The sequence below is a fragment of the Manis javanica genome, chromosome 15, assembly GCF_040802235.1.
Source record: "Manis javanica isolate MJ-LG chromosome 15, MJ_LKY, whole genome shotgun sequence".
In the NCBI taxonomy this organism is placed as follows: Eukaryota; Metazoa; Chordata; class Mammalia; order Pholidota; family Manidae; genus Manis; species Manis javanica.
Window position 1 is genome coordinate 76,001,309 of NC_133170.1, and position 25,731 is coordinate 76,027,039.

At 50.8% G+C, this 25,731-nt stretch overlaps 1 protein-coding gene across 3 annotated transcripts in view; it reads right to left on the bottom strand.

Moving 5' to 3' along the window:
• Positions 1–25,129, bottom strand: part of PXN (paxillin) — a 43,918-nt gene extending 18,789 nt beyond the window's left edge. The window contains exons 1-2 of one of the 3 annotated variants that reach the window (XM_073223966.1): positions 24,959–25,129; positions 24,389–24,497 (exon numbers count right to left, since the gene is read on the bottom strand). Coding sequence is in view for 2 of the 3 variants with exons in the window: in XM_036993400.2 (XP_036849295.2) it covers positions 24,959–24,971 (13 nt within the window). In the remaining variant the exon portion in view is untranslated. The remainder of the gene's footprint in view (positions 1–24,388; positions 24,498–24,958) is intronic. The other 2 variants (XM_036993400.2, XM_036993401.2) reach the window with 2 other exon arrangements.
• Positions 25,130–25,731: the final 602 nt, after the last annotated feature.

Genomic DNA, 25,731 nt, shown 5'->3' on the forward strand with positions numbered 1-25,731 from the left:
AACTCAAGGTCACAGAGCACAGGTAACCAGAGACTCAAGAAAATAATGGTGGAAAGGCAACTCCAGAAGCTACCCTGAGCTCTAGCAGAATCCCAACCTTACCAGCCCCATCTGCAGCAGGTACCTACACAGGGCCCCCATGAGCCTTCCCCTTCTGATGGGCTCCGGAAGGTTTAGCAGCAGCAGGTGGGAGGAGCCACACAGGATTCAGGTGCACATCTCCACCCCCACTACGGGCACCCTACGGACACAGGAGCAGGTCCAGGCTCTTGGACAGCAGAGCTCTTTTCTATTGTAAGTCATCCATCTCTTTGTCCAGGATCAGCGGTCCCCGCCCTCCTGCAGAGGTGTGAAAACACCGGGGACACAATTCACTGCTCAGATTTTATCTACCTCTTCAGGTCACAAGGAGAGTGGACTTATTAAGTTCAAGTCTAGGTCCCAAGTCCAGGCCCATCCCACAGTTCCTTCAATGGGTAAAACACAGTCACATACAAAAAGACAGACAGCCTCCAACCCAGGAGGCTCATGTGCTGGGAATTTTCTCAGCTATTCCAAACCCACTCCAGTCCCCCCCTTCCAGCAGTCTCAGGTCTTCCAAGCAAGTTGGTCTGTTGCAGAGCAGGGCGGCTCCCTGGGCCTCTCACCCCTGCTAATCACCAACAGAGGTTAGGAGGGGCTCAGAAGTGAGTCATCCACCCTACAGAGACCTGAACAGAAAGGTCAAACGTTTGCCTGTTCTAGAAATGAGCTGTACTCTTTTTGCAATGCCTGTGACTTAACAGCCCATTACCCACTCTTTGCCAGTTAAGTTTCTGGCCAATGAACACAGCCCAAGGTGGTCACAGAACAGGTCAGTACTTCCAGGTCTTGGGCAGCTGGGCCTGTCCCCTAAACTTGGCTCTCTTCCACCTGCCTTTCCCTGTTCTCCTAGAGCACCTGACAGCTCCAGGCCGCTTCCAGCCCCCAGCATTAACTGGTCAGCAAGTCACATGGATTCCTCCTTCATGGGGGCCCTCCTATGACTTTACCTCCCTAACTTTCACTACATGCAGCTGACAGCTTGGCCTGGCTGGATCCAAATTCACATTCAGTCCCTCTCAAACTCGCCTGCAGCCCCCTGCCCTGGGTTCCCCCACTCTGACCCTCTCAACAGACACGAGCAGTTAGAGCTTCTTGGAACTGTACCTTTTTTCTTGCATCCACACATTACTCTGGCCCCTCCCGCTACACCACACACATCCTTTGAGGGCAGGAATCTCCTTCTCCTCACTAGATCCACAGCCCCAGTACCCTCCTAAGCCTCTCATACAGAGAAGGGATGGGTGCCCAGCAGAGAGGGGTCATACAATACTCAGTCACCGATTACCCTCTCCATGTACAGGATAAAGCTGGAACCCTGGGGTTGGCACTCTGGTATTAAGCTTCTCAGAATATGACACCAAACTAGCCTTTACCTCCTCCTGCAGCTCCCTCACTGCAACCTGCCTCTCCAGCCAAACTGGGCCCCTCTTCCCTTTCCCCAGCTGTGTGCTTGTATTCATGACACTGAATTTGCCACCCACCACCACCACCTTCTACAGGGATATCCACGTCCCCAGGGGCACAGGAACCGCCTCAGAATAAACCCAGAACACCTTCTGAGGATCAAATTTACTCAGAAGAAAGAAATGTAAGCCATTGCTTTAAATTAAAACAACCAAGGCCACATTATGGAGTCAAATGCAAATAAATTTAAGCTAAGAAGTGAGGCTTCAGAGAGACTTTCTGCACATGCACTTGACTTGGGGTCTTCGGCGAAAAATTTTAAGCAGCACCACAAAGCCACCACTGTCCTTACATAAAGCCACTCCTGTCCATACCACAGATTTAGCTGCTTGGGTGGTGTGAGGAGTGGGGACAGTCACACAGGTCTCTGTATACTCTCTGGCACCCCAGCCCACATGGCAGCATGGCAGAGTGCGAAGAATGAGCCTCCAAGTAGTGAGGCCAACAGGTTCAAGCCCACCACTCGCTAGCCCATGGGCAATTTACTAAACCATTCTGGGCTTTAGTCACTCAGATACCTCATGGAACACATGGTGAGTGATCAGCAAAGAAGTATGTGAAAGCCATAGGATGGCGGGGGAGAGGCTCCAGTGCCCTCCTGCTGTGACACGGAGGCAACACTTGGTAAATAAATCCACATCATGGGAGGGGGTGGAGGTGGAGCCAGGCAGTGCAGCCAGGAACTTGGGACTGTGACAGGTCCGTCACTAACTGGGCCTCCTTGCTGAGCAAACCACTGACCTCACCCTCTGTGCTTCAGGTCCATCCAAGCCCTCATCAGCTGAGCCTAGCAGCCTCCGACCCACTCCCTCGCAAGGACGGAGGCAAAAGGGAGAAGCTGCGGGGATCCAGAGCCCCCCACCCCCATGCCAGCTCTTCTGCCTCCTGGGAGGTCACAGCTGACAGCCCTGTGGCTCTGAACCTGAAATCACAGCGACAGAAGGAGCTGCCCAAGCTCCACAGAAGCTCTCAGCTTCTGACCTCCAGGAGCAGCAAGCCCAGGAAGGAGCAGCCTCTGCTCCTGCCAGAGGCCCTGAACCCAACAGAGTGCCCCAAAGACAGGGCTACAAGGCCAGAAAGCAGCTCTGGCAGGGGGAGGGGAGGAGTGAAAACAATCCTTACTGAGCATCTAACTAGGAGCCTGGCCTCACAGCCCCAGCTGCAGATACAGCACAGAGGCTCAGGTGTCCAGCAAGTGTGCTCTCCAGGCAGGTGAGGCCCCAGTGAGGACAGCTCTGCCTGACCACGGGGCTCACCCACGTCCTTCCCACCACACCCCACAGGAGAGGGAGAGCGGTGGCTCTCAGCAGCCTCACTCCCTCCTTCTGCCTGTCACCACTCCTCTTGGAAGCACCAGTCTCCAGAGGCCCCGCAGCAGTCCGAGAAGGCGGGCCCCTGAGGGGCCACTCCCCCACAGCGGGGGTGCCGTGCTCTCCACCTCCCTTCCTCACTCGTCTCAGGAAGGGTCCTGAACCACTGATGAGCCCCTGGCGGTAGCACTCGAACTTAAGAATTCAGAGAAGGCTGGAGCTCTGTTCTAGGCTCACCTGTTCCTGTTTGGGTGACCTGGATGAGCGTCTTCCTCTCATGCCATACTGACAGAGACCCCATCTGAGCAGACCTGGCTGTCTGACCTCTGACCTGGCCTACTGCCAGACGGCCTTCTTATCTGGACAAGAGGGGCCTGGGCCATTTGTTCAGGGACACAGATCAGTGGCTTCTCAGCCCCCACCAGGAACAGGCAGAAGCAGTGTGAGAATCATCAAGAAACAGACCGATGGTCAGGACTCTAGTGAACTTGTCAAACAGCCAACTGAGGGACACGAGACATCTGGCCAAGACCATCCAACTCACAGAATCAACCTAAATCTTCCTTTAATGGACCACCACATGGCTCACCCAGGCACTTACTTAACTGAGCGAAAAAGTGGCAGACCTCAGGTTTCTTCCCGTGTAAACACTGTTCCCACCTACCCCCCATCTGGGAGCAAGAGGGCGGAGCGCACAAGCGCACCAGGGAAGCACAAGCCCAAGCTGGGAGCCGTCCTCGGCACCCGTTCTCAAGCCTGACATGCAATCCATCAGCTGTGATGTGTGCCACCACTTGTCCTTGGCGAACAATCATAAAGTATTGACATTTGCAACTGATCTGCTTTTAATTTTAGAAAATAAACTGAAGTGTGTTCAAGATTACTCCATGATCGCCAGCCCCACCCACAGGTGTTCCAATATGCTTTCTTGAGTGAGAGTAAGAGCTGGGAAGTGCACAGAACTGCAGGCACGCCCTCCGGAAGAAGGATCTGCAGCCATGAGGGTCACCCCTAGGGTGTGTCATGGGGAACTAGGTTTGAACCACTGTCTTAGTCTAGAGTGCTGAGAAGAAGGGACAGACAGCAGAAGAAGGGAGACAGGCAGCTACCCCTGCATCCAGAGCTGACCCTCAATGATCCTTTCACTTCCCTGGAGGCATCTACCCATCTGGCCCTGTTCTCAGTCTCACAAGTTTCGGAAGCCATCTGCTTAATTCTAGGCAAGTTCTCCAGCAGCCACTTGACAGCTGAGGGAACCACTGTGTTGACATCTCTGCATAAAGGAGGTGGGGGGAGGGCCCACTGCACACACAGATGCCCCAGGTCTGGACCCCATCTCTCCTGAGCAATCCACACTCCCAGGGCACAGGCCCTTGCAGGATGGTGTCACTGGTCTTCAAGGGATGGGTGCCTTCAGCCACGTCCCAAGGAGGCCAAGAAAAATGTTTCTGGAAGCCCAAATCCTTGCCAACTCTCTGCACTGGGAAATTGGCCTCTTCCTGGGCAGGGAGGGAGCAGACGGAGGCCACAGCCCTTACAGCTTTGGCTAACCAGAATCACACTGGGAACCACAACAGAAAATAAGGAGGGAAAGATAGACTTTTCTGAAACAACATATATCCAGCGAGACCTCTTGGCTGTGAGTTTCTCTGGCAGGGCTCATGCGTAGGGACATGAAGACACAGAAGAGGAGGACAGGGTTGGAGCAGAACCAAAACAAGATGACCCCATAGTCCACCTGTAAGCCCCCTAGCCCCAGAGCTAAGGAAGAGAGCCACGCAGATGCCAAGCCCCATGGGACACTCAACAGGGTGGTCTGTACCTTGGAGCTCATGTGACAGAGAGTCCCAGGGCTCTGCTTGGCTTGGCTGGCCTCCCTCCACCATAGTAACACCAGGAGATGGTGGAGGGAGGTGAAAGCATCCGCCTCCGCCCTCGTTGGGGTCTCACTGGCGAAGACACTCTGTGGGCTCTGGGAATCCAACCCAGCCACAGCCAGGACAGATGGCGACAGAAGAGCCTGGCCATAAAGCCTAGTGTGCACACATGGAGTAATTTAAAAGTTGGTTTGCAAGTTGGATTTTGAACTGTGGAGAAAGTCTTCTAGTAGAAAAAAGTGCTCTGAGGGGAAGATCTGGGTGATTGTTCAGATGGACCAGCCATTAGCATTCATTCCACTTGGCACCAGGGTCTACAGTGCTTGCAGGGAAGGCTTCCTCACTCTGAGGGGCACAGGGGAAGGGGCACTTGGGGCAGGGACAGCCCAGCATGAGGCAGGAGCACCGGACCACCATCCCTCTCACAGTGCCTGCTCTGTGCTCGGTAGAGCAGTGTGCACCAGGCGGCACTGCTGTCCTGGACGCTCCTGGTCTAAACTTCCCAGGGACAGATGGGACAAGAAATCTGTCCTTCTGCCTCTGAACAGCAGTATGGAAAATCAGGGAGCCTCTGATCTGAACCGAACTGCAACTGGGGCTGCTGCCTCTCCTACTGTCGGTCTCCACGTCCAGAAAGGAAGTCAACAGGCTGATCAAGCACCACCCTCTACTATCCTGACACTGCTTGTTTCTCCTTTTTAGAAGCAGAAGTCTCTGTCCCCACCCACTCCTCCCTGTCGTAACCCAAACTGCAATGTGTTCCTTGTGGACACTGTCCCTTATCGGTAGGGTTGCCTGCAGGTAAAGGGGGTCCCTGGCCTCTATTTCTTATCCCACACCTAGCAGAGTGAGGTAAGGGCTGGGAGGAGAGGGGTCAAATCTCACTGACTATGAACAATGACCCTTGTTCTTATGTAAGAGGGGCAGATTTCAAAACCCAGGCACAGAGTGGCCACAACACTCCCCCCTAGTGTCCAGGTTCTCCAAGGGATGATCCCAAGGGCCGTGCCACTCTTAGCACCAAGGGCTGCACAGTGTGGCGTCTCCAGACTGCATTCAGCAGGAAGTGCCAGCAGCCTCTAGAGGTGGGAAAGCAAGCACCCCGGGAGCTACTGGGCCGATGAACTACTCAAGCGCATGAGCATGGACTCCCAAGCACAAATCTTTCAGTTTCTTACCTTGTCACTCCTACCTATCTTTTTTAGTGAAATAGGAACCATAAATGGGTAAGATTTGGCCCAGTAATCTTCCAAGGTCTCTTCCAGCAATGAACTCTGATTCTTCTCCTTCCAGAGGAGATTCTAGAGGCAACAGGACCAAGGGAGGCAACACAGGATATGGCAGAGGGCAGAGGGCACCAGCCTGGAAGCTGAACCCCAACCCCACATGGATGTGTGTACTTTTTAAGAAATCTGAGTTAGTCTTAAGAAATTGAGAGATTTCACCCAAAAGCTAGGATTCCTTGCTTCCCAGGAGCAGTCAGAAGAGCTGGCAACACTGGTCTACTTTCCTCCAAGGCAACCGCTGGGCTACAGCACGAATTCTGGCTCATTTTTGGCTCACTTCGTCCATCCACTATGCTTGCCTGGCCTCAGCAGGTATGTGAATTTGCAACACAAGGTAGTGTATGTTTTTTGGTTCAACAACCTGAGTTCAAGTCCCAGTTCCGCCCCTGGCCAGCACTGCACCTTTTTGAGCTCAGTTCTCTAATCTGTAGAACTCATGTAATAACAGCCACCAACATCATGCGGACTGTGGGATTCCCAAGCCTCACTCAAGCCATCCGGAGGAACAAGTAAAGCAACAAACATAAAGGAGGTCTGGCATATCACAAGACCGTATCACTTGGTCCGTACACATCATCAGTGCCTACCTCACCACGTGACACCAGGTGACAGATGGCAGCTAAGTGGTTGCCCCACCTGAGCAGGTGGGAGACATTCCAGGTGACAGTCATTTCCAGGATGGGCACTGCTGGGCACTGACCCAGGTGGCTTGCACAGTCCTCTTCCGCAAAGCCACTGCTGTTCACTACAAGTCATGGGCAACTGGAGAGAAGGAGCTGATAGGTGTCAAGCAGGCACAACTCTGCCACACCAGCCCCCAGATCCAGCTATTAATACACCAGGACTGATCACTGGTATCTGCCAAGATGGCGACTAAAAGCCTGGCAGGCTTGTGCAGGACCCAAGCAAAACTCCAATTTCTCTCCCTGGCTTCAAAGCCATCCCCAAGTGACCAAGTGGGAACACCCAGAGGCCTCTGTGCTCTGGGAATGGGGAGCTCTGTGCACAAAGCCAACAGGAAGAGGGCACTGCCAGTCCAAAGGCCAGCCTCCCAACCCAATGTGCCATCTGCTCCCAGCAATTGGAGCCCCAAGGAAGGAGTTCAGGGATGGGATGGGGCAGTCCCTGCTGTATGTGCCCATCTAAGGTCTCCAACTCCTAACTTGGCCAGAGGGTTCAGCTATAGGGCTGCCTGACACAGACCCACCCCAGATTAACTCCTGAGCCTGACACAGGCCCACTCCAGACTTACGCCTGAGTGCCAGGTGTGCCAAGTGCCCACCAGCTCTGCGTGGCCTGCACAGGGCCCCACAATCCACTTCCCACCCACTGCTGATTCAGTTCAGCTCACCACCCATGGGGCAAAAGGATTCCTTATTCCTCTTTCCAGGGCAAGGGAGACAGACACTTCACAGCATGGGAGCTTAACCTTACACCAGAGGTCCAAATTTGACATTCATGGGTGACCCTCTAGGAGATATGTAACTGCCTGAAATTACACTTCTGCATGTCCACTGCTAGGGACCAGGGCTGACTGTGGCCACTCTGTACCTCTCAACTGTCTGCTGGGGCCTTTGAAGACAAGTCTGGTCTGATCATTTGGGGCTGAAGCAGCCTCAGCTCCACCTCAATTCCAGGTGACGGTCATTTCCAGGATGGGCACTGCTGGGCACTGACCCAGGCGGCTCACACACTCCTCTTCAGCAAAGCCGCTGCTGTTCAGGAGGCCCAAAGCAGACGGGCAGGTGTGGCCTCACTTGGGTATCCCAGACTAAGCTTGAAAAAGGGCAAGCTCCACACACCTGTCCCACCTGCCTCCCTCTCTCTGGGAGCCACCTCATCTTTGCCAGTGGCAGTCCCAGTCACATTCACAAACACAAACTGTGCACAGGTATGATGCTGGGCATGGAGGACACAAAGACACAGTGCCTGTCCCCATGGAGCACTGTCTAAGCGGACACTGTCATCAGCACAGGGGGAGAGGGAAGGAGGAGCTATCCTGGCAGAGGAAGCAGAAGCAGAGTGAAAAATCCTGGCAGATAGAAGGGGGATGGAGCTCTGAGTACAAGCCCCAGCTTGGAAAAGGAGTCGAGGACCCAGGGCCTGCTGCAGTCTGGGCTTAGAAAGGCAAGACACAGAGGCTGTGGGCAGGGGCCAGCAGGCTCGGACTTGCTTTTTAGATCACTCAGGCAGTGCAGGGACACTCAGGAGGGACAGGAGGGAGGTGGGACCAACTAGAGGAAGACCAGGAGTCTCCATGCTCTAAATAAAACCAGGTAAAATCACCAAGTCTCAGTCACTGAGTGGCTATGAGAAAGGAGGAGGAGAGCAGGATGCCTCCCACATTTGCTTCTTAGGAGGATGAACATCCACCAGACGAGAGAGGGAAGAGAGGAGGAGGAGCCCAGGGAGGCGAAGAAGGTACAGGGAGGGTCAGGGCACTGAGGACAGGCAGGCGTACAGATGAGGACAGGCGGAGCTGCAGGGTTACCCGAGGTGGCCCCAGGGCCTTTCTCTTTCCCTGGCCAAGTCACCTACAAATCTTTCAAGGATCCAGAAAGTTGTGGCTTGTGAAATAATACAGCGTTTCCACTCCAAGTTTGTTCTTCCTTTGAAAACAAGTAATTCTTCCAGTCTGGTCTTAGGGAGCTGTAAACTGCATGCAGCCCACTTTGGGAATTCTCCGAGTGCCCAGGAATACCAGGGATTCCCTCCCTCTACCCATTCTCTGGGTGAAGGCCACCTCTGAAATCCAAATACAAAGCTAGCTCCATCCCCTGACAGCCCCGCTCTGGAAGAAGGGCTAGGCCAAGCGTGTTATCACAGGAACCAGGTCCTTCCTGTCACATGAGCATGCGGGCTCACCACTGGGGCCAGCAGGCCCAGGACAAAATCTCCGGCCCCAAACTCTTGTGGAAATGACCTTCAGAACTGGCCCAGGACCCCAGCCCCAGATGGGCCCAAGCAGAGTCTGCACAGAGCTCAACACCTGACTAGAGGATAACAGAAGCCTCAGAGGCTGGCCCACCTCAGGGATCAAACCAGAACAATCCCCACAGGACATTCCACTGAGGAAGCAAAGGCTAGCAACTGTCCTTGGTCTTGTGGCTCAGGCTGAGTTTGATTAGTTTGTAAGAACTAATTGGGAGGACACAGGGTGCCAAACCATCACCAAGAAACCACACACACACACACACACAATCCTCCTCTTTCCAGGCCTTTACATGTGTTGCTCCCTCTGACCACACCATCCTCCTGTCTTCTTAACCAGGCTAAAGTCTTTCTTATCCCTTGAGACTCATCACAGTAGTTTCCTCTTCTGCAACAGGAGGATACAAAGGATCCACCTGCCTACCTAAAAAAAAATGGAATGTGTGATTTTTATGATAGGGGCCTATTCTGTAAGAGTTTCCCAAATCTTGTTATCGGATGTCTATCTTTATATAGGATGAAAGTTTGAAGCTTTTATAAAAGTCAAGATTCCAATTAAAACTAACACACACAAAAAAGTCAGGTTAGGGTACCACTTCCTTCAGGAAGCTCTCCCTGACCACATTCTCTGCACAGGGTTCAAGGTCCCTCTCCTTTCAGTTCCCAAAGCACTGGGCACTTCCCTATATGAAAGCATGTATCAAACTGGTAAGAACTGTCTGCGTAAGTGCCTGTATCCCATCAGCCTATGACAGCTCAGTGAGGGTAGGGAATATACCTTTATCCATCTTGATCTCTTCGCATTGAGCAGAGCCTAGAGCATAACAAGAACTCCATGGATGACTGCTAAACAAATAAATGAAAGATCCCCTGCATGCCCACCTACTGTAGAGATCCGCCACACCACTTCAGTCCATGCTACTTCTAGGCCCTCCATGAGCGCTCACTTCACACAAAGCATGATAGGGTCAAGCATCACATACACACAGGCCCTATGACTTGAGGATAACAAGTAGGAGGCTGGACACCTCATTACTTCTAACTCAGTAAGTTTCCCTCGAATATGATCTAGTTACTACCTCCCCTCTCCAACCAGCTCTTAAACAAAAAATAAAAAAAATACTCCCTAAGACTGTGGCCGGAGCACAGCAGCCTTGTGCGGGTACTTAAGTTCTGAACTCATTGTGTGTCCTGTCTGGCTTCCTCTATAGGTCAGGGAGGGCAAGCTGGTGAGGTGGGCTGGCTCACAGGGGTCAAGCAGCTGGAGGGAGTTTGGGTACCCAACCAGAGTCAGGACCTGGGACTGGGTGGCACTTTCACTCGGTGCTGGAGGAGGAGAGGCATTATCAAGTAACAGGGCAAAACAAGGGAGAAAGGCTGCCTCAGTCCTATGGCTCTCATCTTGTCACACCTCTCCTCATGGGGCAGAGGCGGCAGGAGACATGAGCTGGAATGTGTGGATTTTCTAAAACAGCGCCACTGGCATGTGTTAGCAACACCAGCCCTGGGGCTCCGGGGCTGATAGCATCATCGACTATCATGACTGAGCCACAGATGAACAGAGGCACAAAGTATGCACAGAAGATTAGAAGATGCTGAGAGAAGCTCCACAGGCAGGGAAAACTAGCCAGGGAAAGAAAGAAGAGAAGTATTTGGAAAAGAAACAGAAAGGGAGAGGAAGGGAAAAAAATAATGATTTGCAAATATTTTTAAAATTTCTTTAGACTCTAAAAGGCCCTTTTTACAAAAGAACAGAGAGTACCAGAAATTAAAAGCTTTTATAAAAGTAAATTTGTGGGTAGATATAAAAGACTAACAACAACAGTGTGGGTTTTATAATATATGTGGAAGTAAAATCTATTGTAACAGTAACAGAAAGAACAGGAGGGAGAAATGGAAATACACTGTTGTAAGGTTCACATGATATGTGAAATGGTATATGACTTGAAGATAGATAGGTTAAACCTATAAACAACCACTAAAAGAAGTAAACCAATATAGCTAAATAAGCCAACAGTGGAGATAAAATGGAATCCTAAAAAATACTCAATGAATCCAAAAGAAGACAAGAAAAGAAGAACAGATGATACAAGTAGAAAAAAAAGGCAAGATGGTAGACTTAAACCCAATCATATGTTAGATTAAACCCAATTAAATGTTACATGGTTGACATACTCCAAATAAAAGGTAGAGGTTGTCAGACTGAATAAAAATGCAAGATTCAATATGTGCTTTCTGTAAAAAACATTTTAAACATAAAGACACAGATAGTTCCTACCAGTTTGATATGTGTAAGATGGTGGAGAAAAATACACTATGCTAACACCAACATCGAAGTTAGAACAGTTCGGTTAGTATCAGATATGATAAACTCCCAGACAGGAACATCACCAGAGAGAAAGAAGGACGTTTCATAATGATGAAAAGGTTGGTTCATCCTGAACATCCTGAACACCTAACATAAAATGGCTCATTTTATGGTATGTGAATTTCTTCTGTTATTGGTGCCTACAACCAATAACAAAGCCTCAAACTTGAGGGGAAAAAAAGACAAATCTACTATCATAGCGTGGAGATTTCAATTCCCTAAGTGAGAAAGATCAATAATTGAGAAAAGCCCTTCCAATGGAAGGCAGAGGAAGACAGAAGCAAATGACCTGAGCTGAGAAGAGCCACAGGACAGGGGCCCACAGGGTGCTGGGCTGGGGAACACAGACCACCCAGGGTCACGGGGTGGGGGGTGGGGGGCAGGCCAGCTCACACCACACTTCCCAGTGGTTTTCCCTCCATGACAAATCTGGTACTCTCTGGGCGGGTCAGTGCTCAACCCCCACCCCCCACCCCATGTACCTGGTTGACCATTTTCTCAATTACCACACTCCCAAGCACACTGATCACACTGATCCATACATACAAGATACACATATACACACACTACAGTCTGTACGCCTCCCCTTCCTCCTCCCTGGGGGCACTCAGTGGCATTGCTGACTGGTAATCAGTATGCAGTCTACAGTATAACCTAAGGAACACAGTGGGCTAAAGCAGTCTCCAGGTCCCAATCCCGACGTGGCCACTTACCAGCAATTCACCTGAGACAAGTCACTGACCCTCTTTGTGCTTTAGCGCCCACATCTACGAGAATACTTACCTCATAGGGTTATTTTAAGGATATGGTAACATAAGTCAGACATTCAGAACAGTGCTAGCACAGAATAAATGCTCTATTAATACTGGCAATTATTATTCCAATTATGTATGTAATTAAATATATAAATACAAATATTCCAAATATAAACATAATTGGTATAATAACTGAAAAGATTTTACAGAAATTCATTTAAATATTAATTGTGATTTCTCCAGATGATTATGAGTTTTCATTATTTCCCTTGTGCATCTCTAATTTCAAATTTTCTGCAATGAACATGTATAACATTGCTAATCAGTAAAAAATGGTTAAACAGTAAAAGAAGAATGAGTATAATTAGTCCTTTAAACTGTAAAAGAAGAATGAGTACAATTAGTCCTTTTAGTAGGTATTTATAATACTGAAAGATAAACTTTAAAACACTGAAGATATAAACCCAAAGAATTAAAAACAGGTAGGCAGATAAATACTTAAACACAAATGTTCCCAGCAGCATCACTCATAAGAGCCAAAAAGTGGAAATAACCCAATGTGCATCAGCAGATGAATGGATAAACAAAATGTGGTCTGTCTATACAATGGAATATTATGCAGCCATAAAAAGGAATGAAGCTCAAAATAGAAATACCATTTGACCCAGGAATTCCACTCCTAGGAATTTACCCTAAGAATGAAGGAGCCCAGTTTAAAAAAGATATATGCACACCTATGTTTATCGCAGCACTATTTACAACAGCCAAGAAATGGAAACAACCTAAGTGTCCATCAGTAGATGAATGCATAAAGAAGATGTGGTACATATACACAATGGAATATTATTCAGCCATAAGAAGAAAACAACTCCTACCATTTGCAACAACATGGATGGAGCTAGAGGGTATTATGCTCAGTGAAATAAGCCAGGCAGAGAAAGACAAGTATCAAATGATTTCACTCATCTGTGGAGTATAAAAACAAAGAAAAAACTGAAGGAACAAAATAGCAGCACACTCACAGAACCCAAGAATGGACTAACAGTTATAAAAGGGAAAGAGACTGGGGAGGATGGGTGGGAAGGGAGGGATAAGGGGGAAAAAGGGGCATTACGATTAGCACACATAATGCAGCGGGGTGGGGTGGGACACAGGAAAGGCAGTATACACAGAGAAGACAAGTAATGATTCTATAGCATCTTACTAAGCTGATGGACAGTGACTATAATGAGGTATTGGAGGGGACTTGATAATAGGGGGAGTCTAGTAACCATAATGTCGTTCAAGTAATTATACATTAATGATGCAAAAAAAAAAATGTTAAGGCAAAAAATTAAAAAATTTAAAAAAAAAAAGGAATGAAGCACTGACAGATGCCACAACATGAATCTCAAAAACATTATGCTAAGTGAAAGAAGCCAAACACAAAAGGCCACATATTATTCCATTTATGTGAACTCTTCAGAATAAGCAAATCTATAGAGACAGAAGTAAGTTAATGGTTGCCAGGGGCTGGGGAAACAGATAAGGGTAAGAGAAGGTACAGGGATTCCTTTGGGGCTGATGGAAATGTTCTATTAACATATAGAAGTGATGGCTGTACAGCACTGTGAATGAACTTAATGCCTGTGAATTGTTCACTTTAAAACGGCTCATTTCATACTATGTGAATTTCATCTGCTAGTTTAAAAAAACAAATGAACAATGAAGGGTATGTATATCACAGCCTTCTTATGTATTTATAAATGTATGGAAAATAGTTGGGAAAGACACACAAACTACTGGTATTGGTTACCCCTGGTCAGGGAAGAAAGAAAGCACTTTCACTTCTGTGCCTTTTTTCTTTCCTTTTACAATCAGCATGTATCTTCTTTGACATAAAAAACTTTCATAAAAGTAAACAACATCAGATACAAAATGACAGGAGAAAAGTACCTAGGAAAAAGAAAGCTCAAGGCTACACCGTGGCAGGCAGGTGTGTAGTTCTAAAAACAAAGAAAACTAGGACCCCAGATATTCCCCAAAAGGGGCTAGAAGGAGGAAAAAGCACAGGACTGCTCTACTACTAAGTGTCCTGGACAAGCGCTTTCTCCTCGGAGGGCCTCAGTTTGTCTACCTATAAAACGGGTGGACTGAACCTCATTGGTGATTTTCAAATATTTTTTACATTTTCATTTTCAAATTTTAAAAAACCCCAATTGCAGTTTTTGATGGAAGCCCAATATATAAACTGATAAAGTGAGCAGCTCTGACTGAGGAGGTGACGGGCCACAGACCCCTAACCACAGGAGTCGGGGTTTAAAGGACTCAATCAGTCCAGAACCACAGAGGAGCATGTTGGCTGATCACACTCAACAGAACATTCAGAGGGAAATCCTCATGGGCAGCAGAAGCAGGGAGACAAGGAAGAACAGAGCCCGTGGGAACCCAAAGCCAGCAATGCCACCAATAGCCAGCGACCAGCAAACCAAGGGCCCCCAGGGCCCCACACCTTGGTCTGAGCTCAGGGAGGGACAGCTGTCTCCAGGTCAGTGTTCTTGCTGCTCTAGAGGTGCAAACAGGATGTTTGGAAGCAGATGACCACTAGTGATCACAGGAAACTGTGACAACCACTGCCAGGTGACACTCTTCTTCTCCCAGAGTATTTCTGGCATGGCTGCTTTAGCAAACCAGGCAAAAAGACGTCAAGTGCTGACTTTCAAACAGAGAAAAGGGACAGGAGTTCTTGGAAAATTCAGGACACAGCAGAAGAGGCCATCCGAGGGGATGAGGCAGAAGGAAACGAGGCTACCCAAGAACCCTAATGCCTCACCCCCAGGGCACAGCTAAGATGACACCACAGCAGAGGGGTGGAGAAACCACACACACACTCCTGGGAACAGACAGCTTTCCAAAATGGGCAGCACAAGAGTCCAGGAGGGCAGCCATGCTAGGTCTCCGGGGTAAGAGTACAGTGTTCCAGGAGCCTCAGCCACTCCTTCACGCCCACCCCAGAGGAGGCAGCCCAACTCAGCCATCCTGGAGCTCACCAGTGATAAGAAACCAGGGGGCCAGCCAAACCAGGAGTCCACGGAGGAAATGATAAACCCAGAGGAAACCAAGTGCAGGCCATGGGACCCTCCCATTTCCACCTAAGGAAGAGTAATGTTCCTGGAAACAGAGAGCAAGGAAAAGCCCGGCCAGGATTTCTGAGCCACTCCCAATCCGCAACGGGACACAGGATTGCCCCAACAGATCGACTGCCACCGAAAGGGTACAAATGCTGTCAGGGCAGCCCCATCAAGGGACCAGCTTCTAGTAACAGCTGTGGCCATTCAACTGACAAAAACCACAGTTCACAGTCCAGAAAACCAAACACTCCCTTTTTCTACTGCTACTAAGGAGCATCCCTGGCCTAGACCCACCCTGCAAGGCTTTATAGATGTCACGGAAGATTCTTCACAGCCTGCCTTGCCCTGGGGAAGGCCGGTGAGTTCTGGGAGATGCTTAGTGCTGAACTGCTGACAGATCCCAGAGCAGCTCTCAGCTATTAGCATTAGATGAGCAGTTAGTATGAAGCAAGCCACCAAATAACCTCCTCCCCCAGCCACTTCCTCCCCAAAGCCACCAAAGAGGCGTCATGGAAATGATATATCACATAACCAAACCCCAACTTAACACCACCAGCACCAGAGTCCAACCAATTCACCTGCAGAGCTGAGCCCCAAACACTCCAGCCCACAGGGTCACAGAGAAGCCCAAATCACATTGTCTTGGGAGATACCTGAAGCCAGATTCCTCCCCCAGGCCCAGCTGAACCAGCAGCCAGGCTCAGCTGCAGCAAATGCCCACCACCAAGGCCACGGCCAACTCAGGCAGCCTACTGGTGCAGTGGAGAGGCGGCTGAGAAAGGCAGCCCCAGGAGCATCATCGAGATTATTATAAGAATAAATAATAACAATACTCCTTACCACTTATTGAGTGCTTTAAAGCATTTCAGGAAATGCGCCTGTTTCACAGGTAGGGCTTGAGCTGTGGCCACGCAGTTAGCAAGTGGCAGCGTCCATACAGACCCAGGAGTGACTGAAGCTGATGTCGGAGCCTGTGTTCTGTCTGTGGCACTAATGCTGGCTCCCCACTTACCTGGAATCCAGAGGGTTTCTCAGAGGCTCTCCAGCAGAGGAAGTAGTTTGTTGGAGGTTTGGCATCATAGCGGGTATTGTACTTCATACCCATTTAATCATCAACCACCCTGAAATATTTATTAAGCAACCACAGAAGAGAACTGAGGCGTACTTGGTGGTTAAAGCACGCAAAAGGCAGAAAAGAGCCCTGTCTTCAAGAGGTTTACAGGGCAGAGGGGAGACAGAGGAAAGAAACCCAACTCACAAAGATCTGTGAAGTTATACTGAAGTGGAGGGTCAGGAGGTTGGCTGTTTTTAACTGGGAAAAAGCCTTCCTAAGAAGGTGGCTGCAGCTGAGATCTTAAAGGTGGGGCGGTGAAGGGGTGGAGAGACAGGTAAGGAGGCTATCTTCTGCCTCAAAGATCCAGACTCCAGACAGACCATGCTTGGAGTGGTCAGAAGTCAAATCTAACTCAGAGAATGCAGTTCAAGAAACCCCCTAGACTGGCAATTCTGTTTGTTGTAAATAGAGGAAACAACATTTTTACAACCTCCCAAAGTGGGGTCAAGTAGGAATATGTCCAAAGCAGCCAGGCCCACTGCAGGCAACAGAGAGGGCCACCATAAGGGCTGGTGCTGCAGAGGCCAAGCAGGTGGTACCATTAGGATGGGTGTCCAGTGTAGCCATCTCTGGTTTTCCAAAAGACACAACACAGGGATTTTTAGGTGCAATCCCCTGATGCTTTAAATCTTGGCAACTAACTTGGAGTATTTTTAAACATCGTGAAGGTCAAGCAACCCATTTGGGTCTGCAGGCCAAATTCAATCCATTTCCACCTTTACGTTTCCAGTATGAAGAACCAAAAGGGAGAATGGGTTGCATCCAGAAGACCTAGGATCCAGTTCCTGCATCAGGAGCTGCGGTGACGCTGGCCCCTTCCTCTAAATGCTCTGAGCGTCTGTTTAGCTTCCTCATCTGTAAATGTGGAAAACTACCACCTTCCCCAAAGAGTGGCTGTCAGGATCCTATCAAGAACGATGAAGCACATGAAAACAGTGCCTAAAACATGCACGAAGACCGATGATTTCACACAGGCCAAGAGAAGAGAGGGAACAATATCAGAGAGAGTAGACAATAGATGAGGCCGCAAAGAGAGAGTGAGAAGGAAGTGAGCTGGGTCTGTGCTGGCGAGCAGTCCGGAAGAATCTGGACAATGGAATCCACGTCAGGGGTGGAAATATAAATTTAGGAGTCGTCAACACACAAGTGATGAGAGGTCATGCAACTAGATGAATTGACCTAGGCACCCAGGAGACAAACAGAGAGCGAGCAGAAGCCTTCAGAATAATGCAGAGGCACACCCCCATGAAGGGATCATAAGAGGAGGTGGGAGGGCCTGCGGAGAAGCCGACCTCAAGGAAGTGAAGGGGCTTGAGTATACTGCATTGAAGATGTGTTCCTAGCAAAAGGGAAGACGTGGGAGAATGGCCCAGGTTGTGTTAAAAACAGAAAAGGAGCAAAATAAAGATGTCATGAAGGGCAGAGAGGCAAAATAAGGGAGCCAGAAGATAAGGGGGTCCAGGTGGACCACAGATGGCTACATAAGGTGTACACAGGGGAAGACGGGGAGATATATGACAGGTGTTGAGATGCAAGAAGAGGTGTGGGGGTGGAGGAAAGAGTGAGGAAGGGGGGGGTCTATCCTCCACACTAGGCACTTCTACCTCTCTCATTGCATGTGACCTCCCAACAACACAAGGGGCAGGCTTTAGGCCCATTTTACAGCTGCTTTCAACAAGGCTTTCCTGTTGCTGTGAGAAGCCGAAATCTCCATGGCTCATCAGAAAGATACAGAAGTGTCCAGAGGAGAATCAAGCAGCCTGAGGATCCCTGAGCTAAACTGGAAGCTCTCCTCGGAGGCTTCCACCCACCTTGCTCAGGCTCACCCAGGGTTCTACCATTCAGAACAGCTGGAAATGTGTGCCCCGCTCTCCCCAACAAGGAAACAGGACAGAACATGGCTGTTTCTGCCAAGCAAGTTCTGAATAAGCTGCATTCCATTTCATTAAAACAATTACCTGAGTCCCAGCCAAGAATTACATAAAGCTTCCTCCCAGAGCCACCCCTCCCCCAGAAAACACACATCATGCTGCTTTTCAAACAGGCAGAGTAAGGCCATGACACACCACTGCAAGACCTCACTAGATAGGTCCCATGATCCCAACCAAGTGGCCAGTCTCTGCAATTCTTGCATGCTGACGGATGTGAGGCTCAAGGAAGGCTCCTGCATGAAGAGCTCTTCTTAAGCGGGGCTGCTTAAGAGGGCCCCAAAATGTTTCTAGTAGGCACCATAGCCCTCAAAGCCAAGCAGGCCACTGGTGCCAGAATCCAGCTATTTCTCCCAAATAGATAGGAGACCCAAGTGCCCCAGCTTTAAGTCAGCACAAAACAAGACAGAGACCTGGGAGTGGGGATTCCAGGACAGGGATCCTGAAATCTAGAAGACTGGAGGGCCAAGCTGCAAGCAAGAGCCTGGGGCCACTCCTGCTCACACTGCCCACAGGCTAATAGTGTTCCTTTGGCCACAGATAAGAGGTTCATGATGTGAAGCCAATGGCATTCCACCCCCTCCCCCAGGCTACAGCTGCCCAGAGGCTGTTCTCTGCCTTTTGTAAAGGCTTGCTCTTCAGCCCACCCAGGCAACCCCTTTCAAACTCCAAGGGCTCAACATCGCTTGCCCTGACCCTAGTCTGATGAATGTCACCACACCCACAATAACCCTAGAAGCAACTTCTACACTGTTGAAGCTCCAGTCTCTGTCTGGCCTGTCCTTTTTCCTGCACAGGTGACTGAGGCCATGAGCCTCTCTCCCTGGCTGAGAGTCACCAGTTACTATCATCCTAGTCCCACTCAGCTCCTGATCTCCGCCCACCCAGTCTTTCCACCACCTGCACGAGTCACAGGGGACCTGCATCCCTGTCAACCACGACAGACATTTATGAGCACCCTTGGCCAAATAATTCTTAAGTCCACTATGAAAAAAGCCATGTTTTCTTACTTTTCCCAACTTTTCATCATGAAACCATCTAAACATACAGAGAAGTTGAAGGGCTGTGACAGTGAGCACCCACCATACACACTCCACCTGGATTCACTCCTGGTCACCATCCTGCCTTTTTATGTAAACAAAGCAGGAGCTCCTTCTCTCTCCTGCTCTCAGTGTGTGTGTGTACAAATCTCCTTTTCATGCTGTATTTAAAACTAAACTGCAGACACCATGACCTTTACTCCAAAATACTTCAGCATGCACCTAACAAGCACAATATTCCCCCATAAAACCACAATACCATAATCACACAAGGAATAAGCATTAAACGGCTGTCTTTAAGGGAAAACTCGGTCACCGGGGCTGCCAGGCCTGGCCAACCACACACACATTCTGCCTGCCACTGGCCCAGCGTCCAAGGCGTCCCTGGAGAGGCCAGTCCTGAGCGCCACTGGTTAGGCAATCAATTTATTAGTCGGAAAACTGTTTTCAGGATGTGAACCCACATGGAGTTCGGATGTGAGACTCCCAATAAGACCCCAACTGAAAAGGCCAAGTGGACCTGGGAGGCTGTGGAGGCTCCAGGCCTGTCACGGGTGAAGGGACCATCCCTGCACATCCCTTTTAGTCAGTTGCTTTGTCAAAGATTCTGGGAAAACTCAGCTCCCTAATTCTTTCTCTCCCTCTCTCCCTCCCACAGGACATCCTCAATTCTTCACCTTCAAAGTTTCAGCGGCTCCCTCCTCTGGAAATGGGTTGGCTCCAAATGGCAGCAATGTACAAACCCCTGAACAGAGACCGGATGTGTGTGCACTAGGTAGGGGACACAGAAGGCTTCTACTTCCAAGCTGAAAGCGCAGAAGAGGACCACCCCAGGCTCCTCTTGGCAGCTGGGCTGTCAGCTCAAATCTGTCTTGAGGGCAACAGGTGACTGGGGAGGACATGGGGAGGGAAGAGCGGGGCCTCCCTGCCGGCCAGGAGACACTACCACAGGTGCCCAGCAGCCCATCCTGAGCATGGTGTCCCCAGGAAAGAACCAGGAGTAGTAGAGAACAGGAAAGGGATAGACGGAGGAGACTGAACAGAGAATGGCAGTGTGGGAAGGGGGCTGAAAAGATCTGCAGCATCTTACAAATGGAAGCCAATCAAATAAACAGCAAACCAGGACTCCATCCAGTGTCTCAAACAGGGGTGTAAAAATGGTTACCAGCCTGTCTCTGCATTTAAATCCCAGGCCTGGACTGAAAACCCAGCCTAGCCACTCAGTAGTTTCGGAACTTGGACAAGTGAGCTGTGCCTTTTAATCAGCTGCTTTGTCAAGGTTTCTGGGAAAACGCAGCTTCCTAATTCTCTCTCCCTCTCTTTCTCCCACAGGACATCCTCAATTCTCCACCTTCAAAGTTTTCAACAGCCCCCTCCTATAGAAATAGGTTGGTGCCAAATGGCCTCAGTTTCATCACCTATAAAATGGGTAGAGGCAGGACAAGAACCTGTGGCTGACATAATTCAATGCAAGAGTGCCTGCACCCAGGAAGTGCTCAATAAACACGGCAAAGAGTTCTATAAACACTGTAGAAGAGAAACGTGGTCTACAGATGTTTGTTGTTATTGGCGAAGGCACTGAGACCAGGACAACCCAGGGAAGGGCTGGAATGAGAGTGAAACTCAGAGGAAGTTTTTTCATCATCTCTGGCTTTGGAACAAGCTAAGGCCCAAGGGAGGCTTTGGAGGATCACTATGCTACACTCATGCACGATGAGTGAATGGAGCAAGAGGGCTACTCCGCACCTCAGGGGAGCTCTGGCTTCTGGGGAACAATGGCCCCTCCAGCTGAAGGCCCACCAAGCCTCGCCCAAGCAGAGTCATCACTGCAGAAGCTGGAAGAAAGGAATCCTGAGATGATCACTGGAAAACCTCAGCCCACAGTGGCAGGGCTATGGCTCCCAGGAACCTGAACCCCTCCACCCTAACCTGTCTGCTGCCCAAGCACAGGAGGAAGGGCACCTGGTGAAGACTCAAACACACCAGGGTTTGAATCCCAGCTTTGCACCTCAGTACTACACAGCCCAGGAGAAGACCATGAGCTGAGTGGAGTGCACCTTCACTCCGCAGTGCCTCTGCCACTGGCCCAGCAGCTGGGTCCCTGACCATGGCCCGAAACAGAGGCACCATACAGATAGGCAGGCCCAAAGTCCAGACTTTCCATGGAAACAGGGAGGCTCCATAGTCCAGAATGCCCCAGGCAACTCCCCTGCCCCGCTAGACCTCCCCCAAGGACAATGAGGCACTGTTTTCCAGGGGGTCAAGACTGCTGAGAAGCTGGAAGAAGACGTGTCTAGATCCCAGCGGCAACTGGGCACTGCCAATGGTTAGCTGTCTCCTCTACAAGAGATGAGAAGGGCGAAGCTATCTAGGCCTGAACCAGACCCACCCTTTGCCACAGAGGCCACTTCGTGGGGATGGACCCCAGGGCTGAAATTTTAAAGGAACTAGCAATTATTCAGCAGATTCCTTGGCTCTTCCTCCTGGTTAGACACTGACCACTTACTACCTTATTATAATTAAGATGACCAGATCTGAAACTGGATCAGTCTGGGTTCCAATCCCAGCTCCCCTGTGAACTTCCCAGATCTCAGGTTTCCCCATCTGTGAAGCAGAGATAAAACACCTCCCTGTCTGAATGTCCGTGGTAATACGAATGAAGCTCTGAGCTGGGTGCCTGTCTCCCATCAGGCACACGTGATCAGTACTGAACAGCAGCTCTGGTCACAGCCCCCCAAGCACACTAGGAATATGAACGAGGGGAGTGAGGAGTTGAGTCTGAAAACTTAATCGGAGTGCATCTCAGTGTGTGGGAACTCTATCCAGGGAACTCCAGCCAGAACTAAAAACTCAAACGGGGTAAACTCATGGCCAAACCAGCATCTAAACAGTAATGAGAAAAGGCATGAGCAGCCACCCCTCGGCACAAAGCAGACAGAACACACAGGGAAGGGCTGTGTTTATGTTTTTCTGCCCAAGAGCTATAAATTTGTAACTTATTAAACAGCACAGGGTGAGTCTGTCATTAGCAGTCCTGGGGAAGAAAGAGTTCCCCAGTTTCGTTTTTTTTAAGACCAAAAAACAAAATCACAGCAGAGACTCTGCCCCTCTAGCTTTGCCGCGGGACAGACTATAAACTTCACTGTTTCAGGGACTAGGAGGCTCACAGCTGAGAGCACTCTCAGGAGAAAAATAAAAACAAGAGGCCTGGCGTTTGTGTCCACACTAAGGAAAACAGCTGACAGGCAGGGTGTTAAGCAGCCATCCAGACAGCTGATGGAGCCTGAGTGCACAGACAAATTCCTCTCCCCTCCTGCACGCCCCATTCCTCCCACCCCAGGTTCTCATTTCTCCCACCCCAGGCTCCGATCTGCAGGGCGTGGCTGGTCCCCTGGAGCTTAGGCCAAGGAAGTCCGGCAGCTGGGATCCAAACTGGGGAGCCTGTGGTGGGAGGCAGCAGAAGTTACAGGTGGCAGCCATCAACCCGCTTTGACGCCCCCTTCACGCACTGCTCGCCCGCTCCTCGGGAAGAAAGGCCCTGAAAGGGATCCTGAGATGGTACACAAGAGCTGTAGACCTAGAAGACAGGGACTGGGCTTCTAGTCATGGTTTTATCACTTCTTGTGTGCAGCCTTGGGCAAATGAATCAGACTCTCTTCATCTCAGTTTTCTCAATTCGGGAAAGGTAGGTAGTAATGATATCAGTGGCCCTAAAGGGCTCTTATAAAGGGTTGCCATGAGGACAGGACACATTAAGGTATGGGGAAGTTCTCCATGAACAGCAAATCTAAATTCCTACAATCCCCTCTGCCAGTACACTCTCTTTCCTTTCAAAGACTAATTCAGTTTCCTAGCCCTAAATGGAAGACTGTCAGAGGACAAGAATTCCGAACTTAGACTACATACTCTACAAAGACTTTCTCAGTCCTTCAGACAGTCCAGGGACTATGTAGGAGCAGCAGAACCACATCAGCATTTGAGAAACTAGAACTCTGCTCCCCGGTTCCCACTGGGAAAGCACTGAGACTTTCAGATCCTGATGCAAAAATTATCCCCTGGCCTCCTTTTTGCTTAGTTTTTATGTGAAAAAAATACCTGCCTGGAAGCCATGCCAACCTTGAGTGTGTTGGAAAAATGGGTGCCAAGCCTGACCCAAAGGCAGAACTATGCTTGGCAGCCATCACACTCTGCAAAGTCAGGCAGGACCCTACTTCATCCCTGGCACCAGGATCTCTTGGGGGCCCGCTGATCTCCCAGGGAAGCTGTGGGTCCTCCTCCCTGTCCCCTTACAAGTCCAAAGCCTACAAATAGCCAGTCTTCACTTAGTGCCCTGTGTACTTGGGGGAGGTCTGTTAGTCCTGTCTGATGAATCTACTCCTCAGAGCCTGGTACAGAGAAAGCATCAGTGGTCACACAAGCCACCCACAGTCCAGAGAGAGAAGACAAGGCTCCTACAGAGAAGAAACTTTTCCTCCTCCTCACCTCCCCAGCTCAGAGGCCCTCCAACTACAGGCGTGGAGGGGAGGAAGAGAGAGAATCCTCCCACTCCAGGGTTCATGCCATTCAAGGCATTCCTAGAACCCTGGCATCAACCCCTTTGGGTTTAGTGTCTGGTTCCAGGAGATACTTTCCCCTGCCCTAACACCAGATCAAGGCTGGACTGAAAAGAGTAGTTTTGGAGCTCCAATAACATGAAAACAGTAAAACTCTGTTCTGAGCATCCTGTCCTCCTTACTTGTGTGGCATCCAGCAAGGTTTGATGCTGGGGGGAAGGGGAACTCTGCCAGCCAGGACAAGTTCAGAGATGGCCATACCTTGGCGCCCACTTCCCACCTCATTCCCCTGGCACTGCACCAGAAAATAAGAGTAGGGAAAGAATCTTGTCTTGCCAGCTTTCTCTTTTAGGATTAGGCTGGTCTGTGATAAGAGAGGGGAGGGGCTGGTCGAGGGAGTGGAGAGGGCGGTCAGCCAAACGAAGTGACCCATCCAGGAAACAGGGTGACCAGACCTGGAGTAGAGGGGCTAGTGGGACAGATGGGAACCTGCCTTTGCAGGGATGTCATCTGAGGCTCATTTCTAACTTGTGAATCTGACTTGAAAGGAGTGGGCTGAAGGGGCTACCTCGGAAGTGGGGGTGAAATGAAAGCAGTGGGCTGGAGGAGCTCTCTCTTAAGTTAGGGTGCCAGTCTGTCAAGTGGGGGGGGCGGTCCTCCAGTTTGGAGAGCAGGTCCTGGAAATGAGAGACCAGCCGGTGAGTTTAGGCAGCTGCTCCCCGAGCTGGGCGGTGGGGTGGCGATCTGTGAGGTGGGGGTGGAGGGACGGGTCTGGGAAGTGAGCCTCCTACGGCTCGGGAGGTGGTCTGCAGGCACTGGGGGGTCCCGTCCCTGAGGCGGACGGGGCGGGTCCCTGAGGTGCCAGCTGGTCCCTGCGGCCGGTCTGGGAAACGCGGGTGGGTCCGTCCCCGAGGCGGGGGGTGGCGGCTGTAAGAACGGCGGTGGGACTGGCCTGGCCGGGGACTCAGGCCCAGCCCGGCAGCCCAGTCCCGCGGAGCCCGGTCCGGCAGGGACCGGAGCCGGGACGCTGCCCGCCGCGGGTGGGATCCCGAGGCCCCCGCCGCTCCGCCCGCTCGCGCCCGCTTGGCCGGGGCCGCGCGCCGCTAGCCGCCTCCTCCCCCCGCCTCTGCTCACTCACCGAGGTCGTCCATGGCGGGGCCGCGGGCACTAGGAACCGGCTCAGCGTCGCGCTCGCTGCCTGTCCCGAAGCAGCTCCTCTCAGCCCCTCAACTTTTCCTCCGCGAGCCTCGGCCCAGAACGGAAAGCGCAGCCACCGCGCGCGCCCGCGGCCGCCGTGCGCCCCGCCCCCCGGCCGCCCCCGCGAGCACGCGCGCCCCGCCCCTGCCGCCCACCCGCCTCGCGCCCAGCCCGCAATCGCCCCCGCGTGCATGCCGGCTCCGCCCCGTGCGCACGCTGGCCCCGCCCCGCCCCGAGCGCGCCCTGCTGGCCTTGAGCAGCGCTGGTCGGGGCGGCGCTGCCCTCTGGTGGCCTAGCTGGCAGGTGCAAGGCTCCCTGGCCTCCAGGCCCATGCATCATCAGTCAGTCACGTGCCTGCCCACCTGCCTGACAGATCCATTCGCCTGTCTTGCCATCTCAGTCTGACTTGTGTCTATCCATTCATCAGTCACTCATCACCTGTCCGTCCCCCGTTTGTCCTTCTGTCTGTCTCCCAGTAGGTCATCTCCCAGGAGGACCCTAAATCAGTACCATGCATGCAAGGCCGGGAAATTTGGGAGGACCTTTCCTGGGGTCGCCCTTTGGAACAATTGAAGTACAGCTAGCAGCCCAGCCTTTGGGGCCAGATTCAATACTTCCAAGCTTATATATCCCGTAGTCTTCCCCATGGTCACCCTCCCAAGAGGAAGACTTTTCCAAAACTGCCTGGAGCAGAGGGAACCTGAGAGGAAAAAC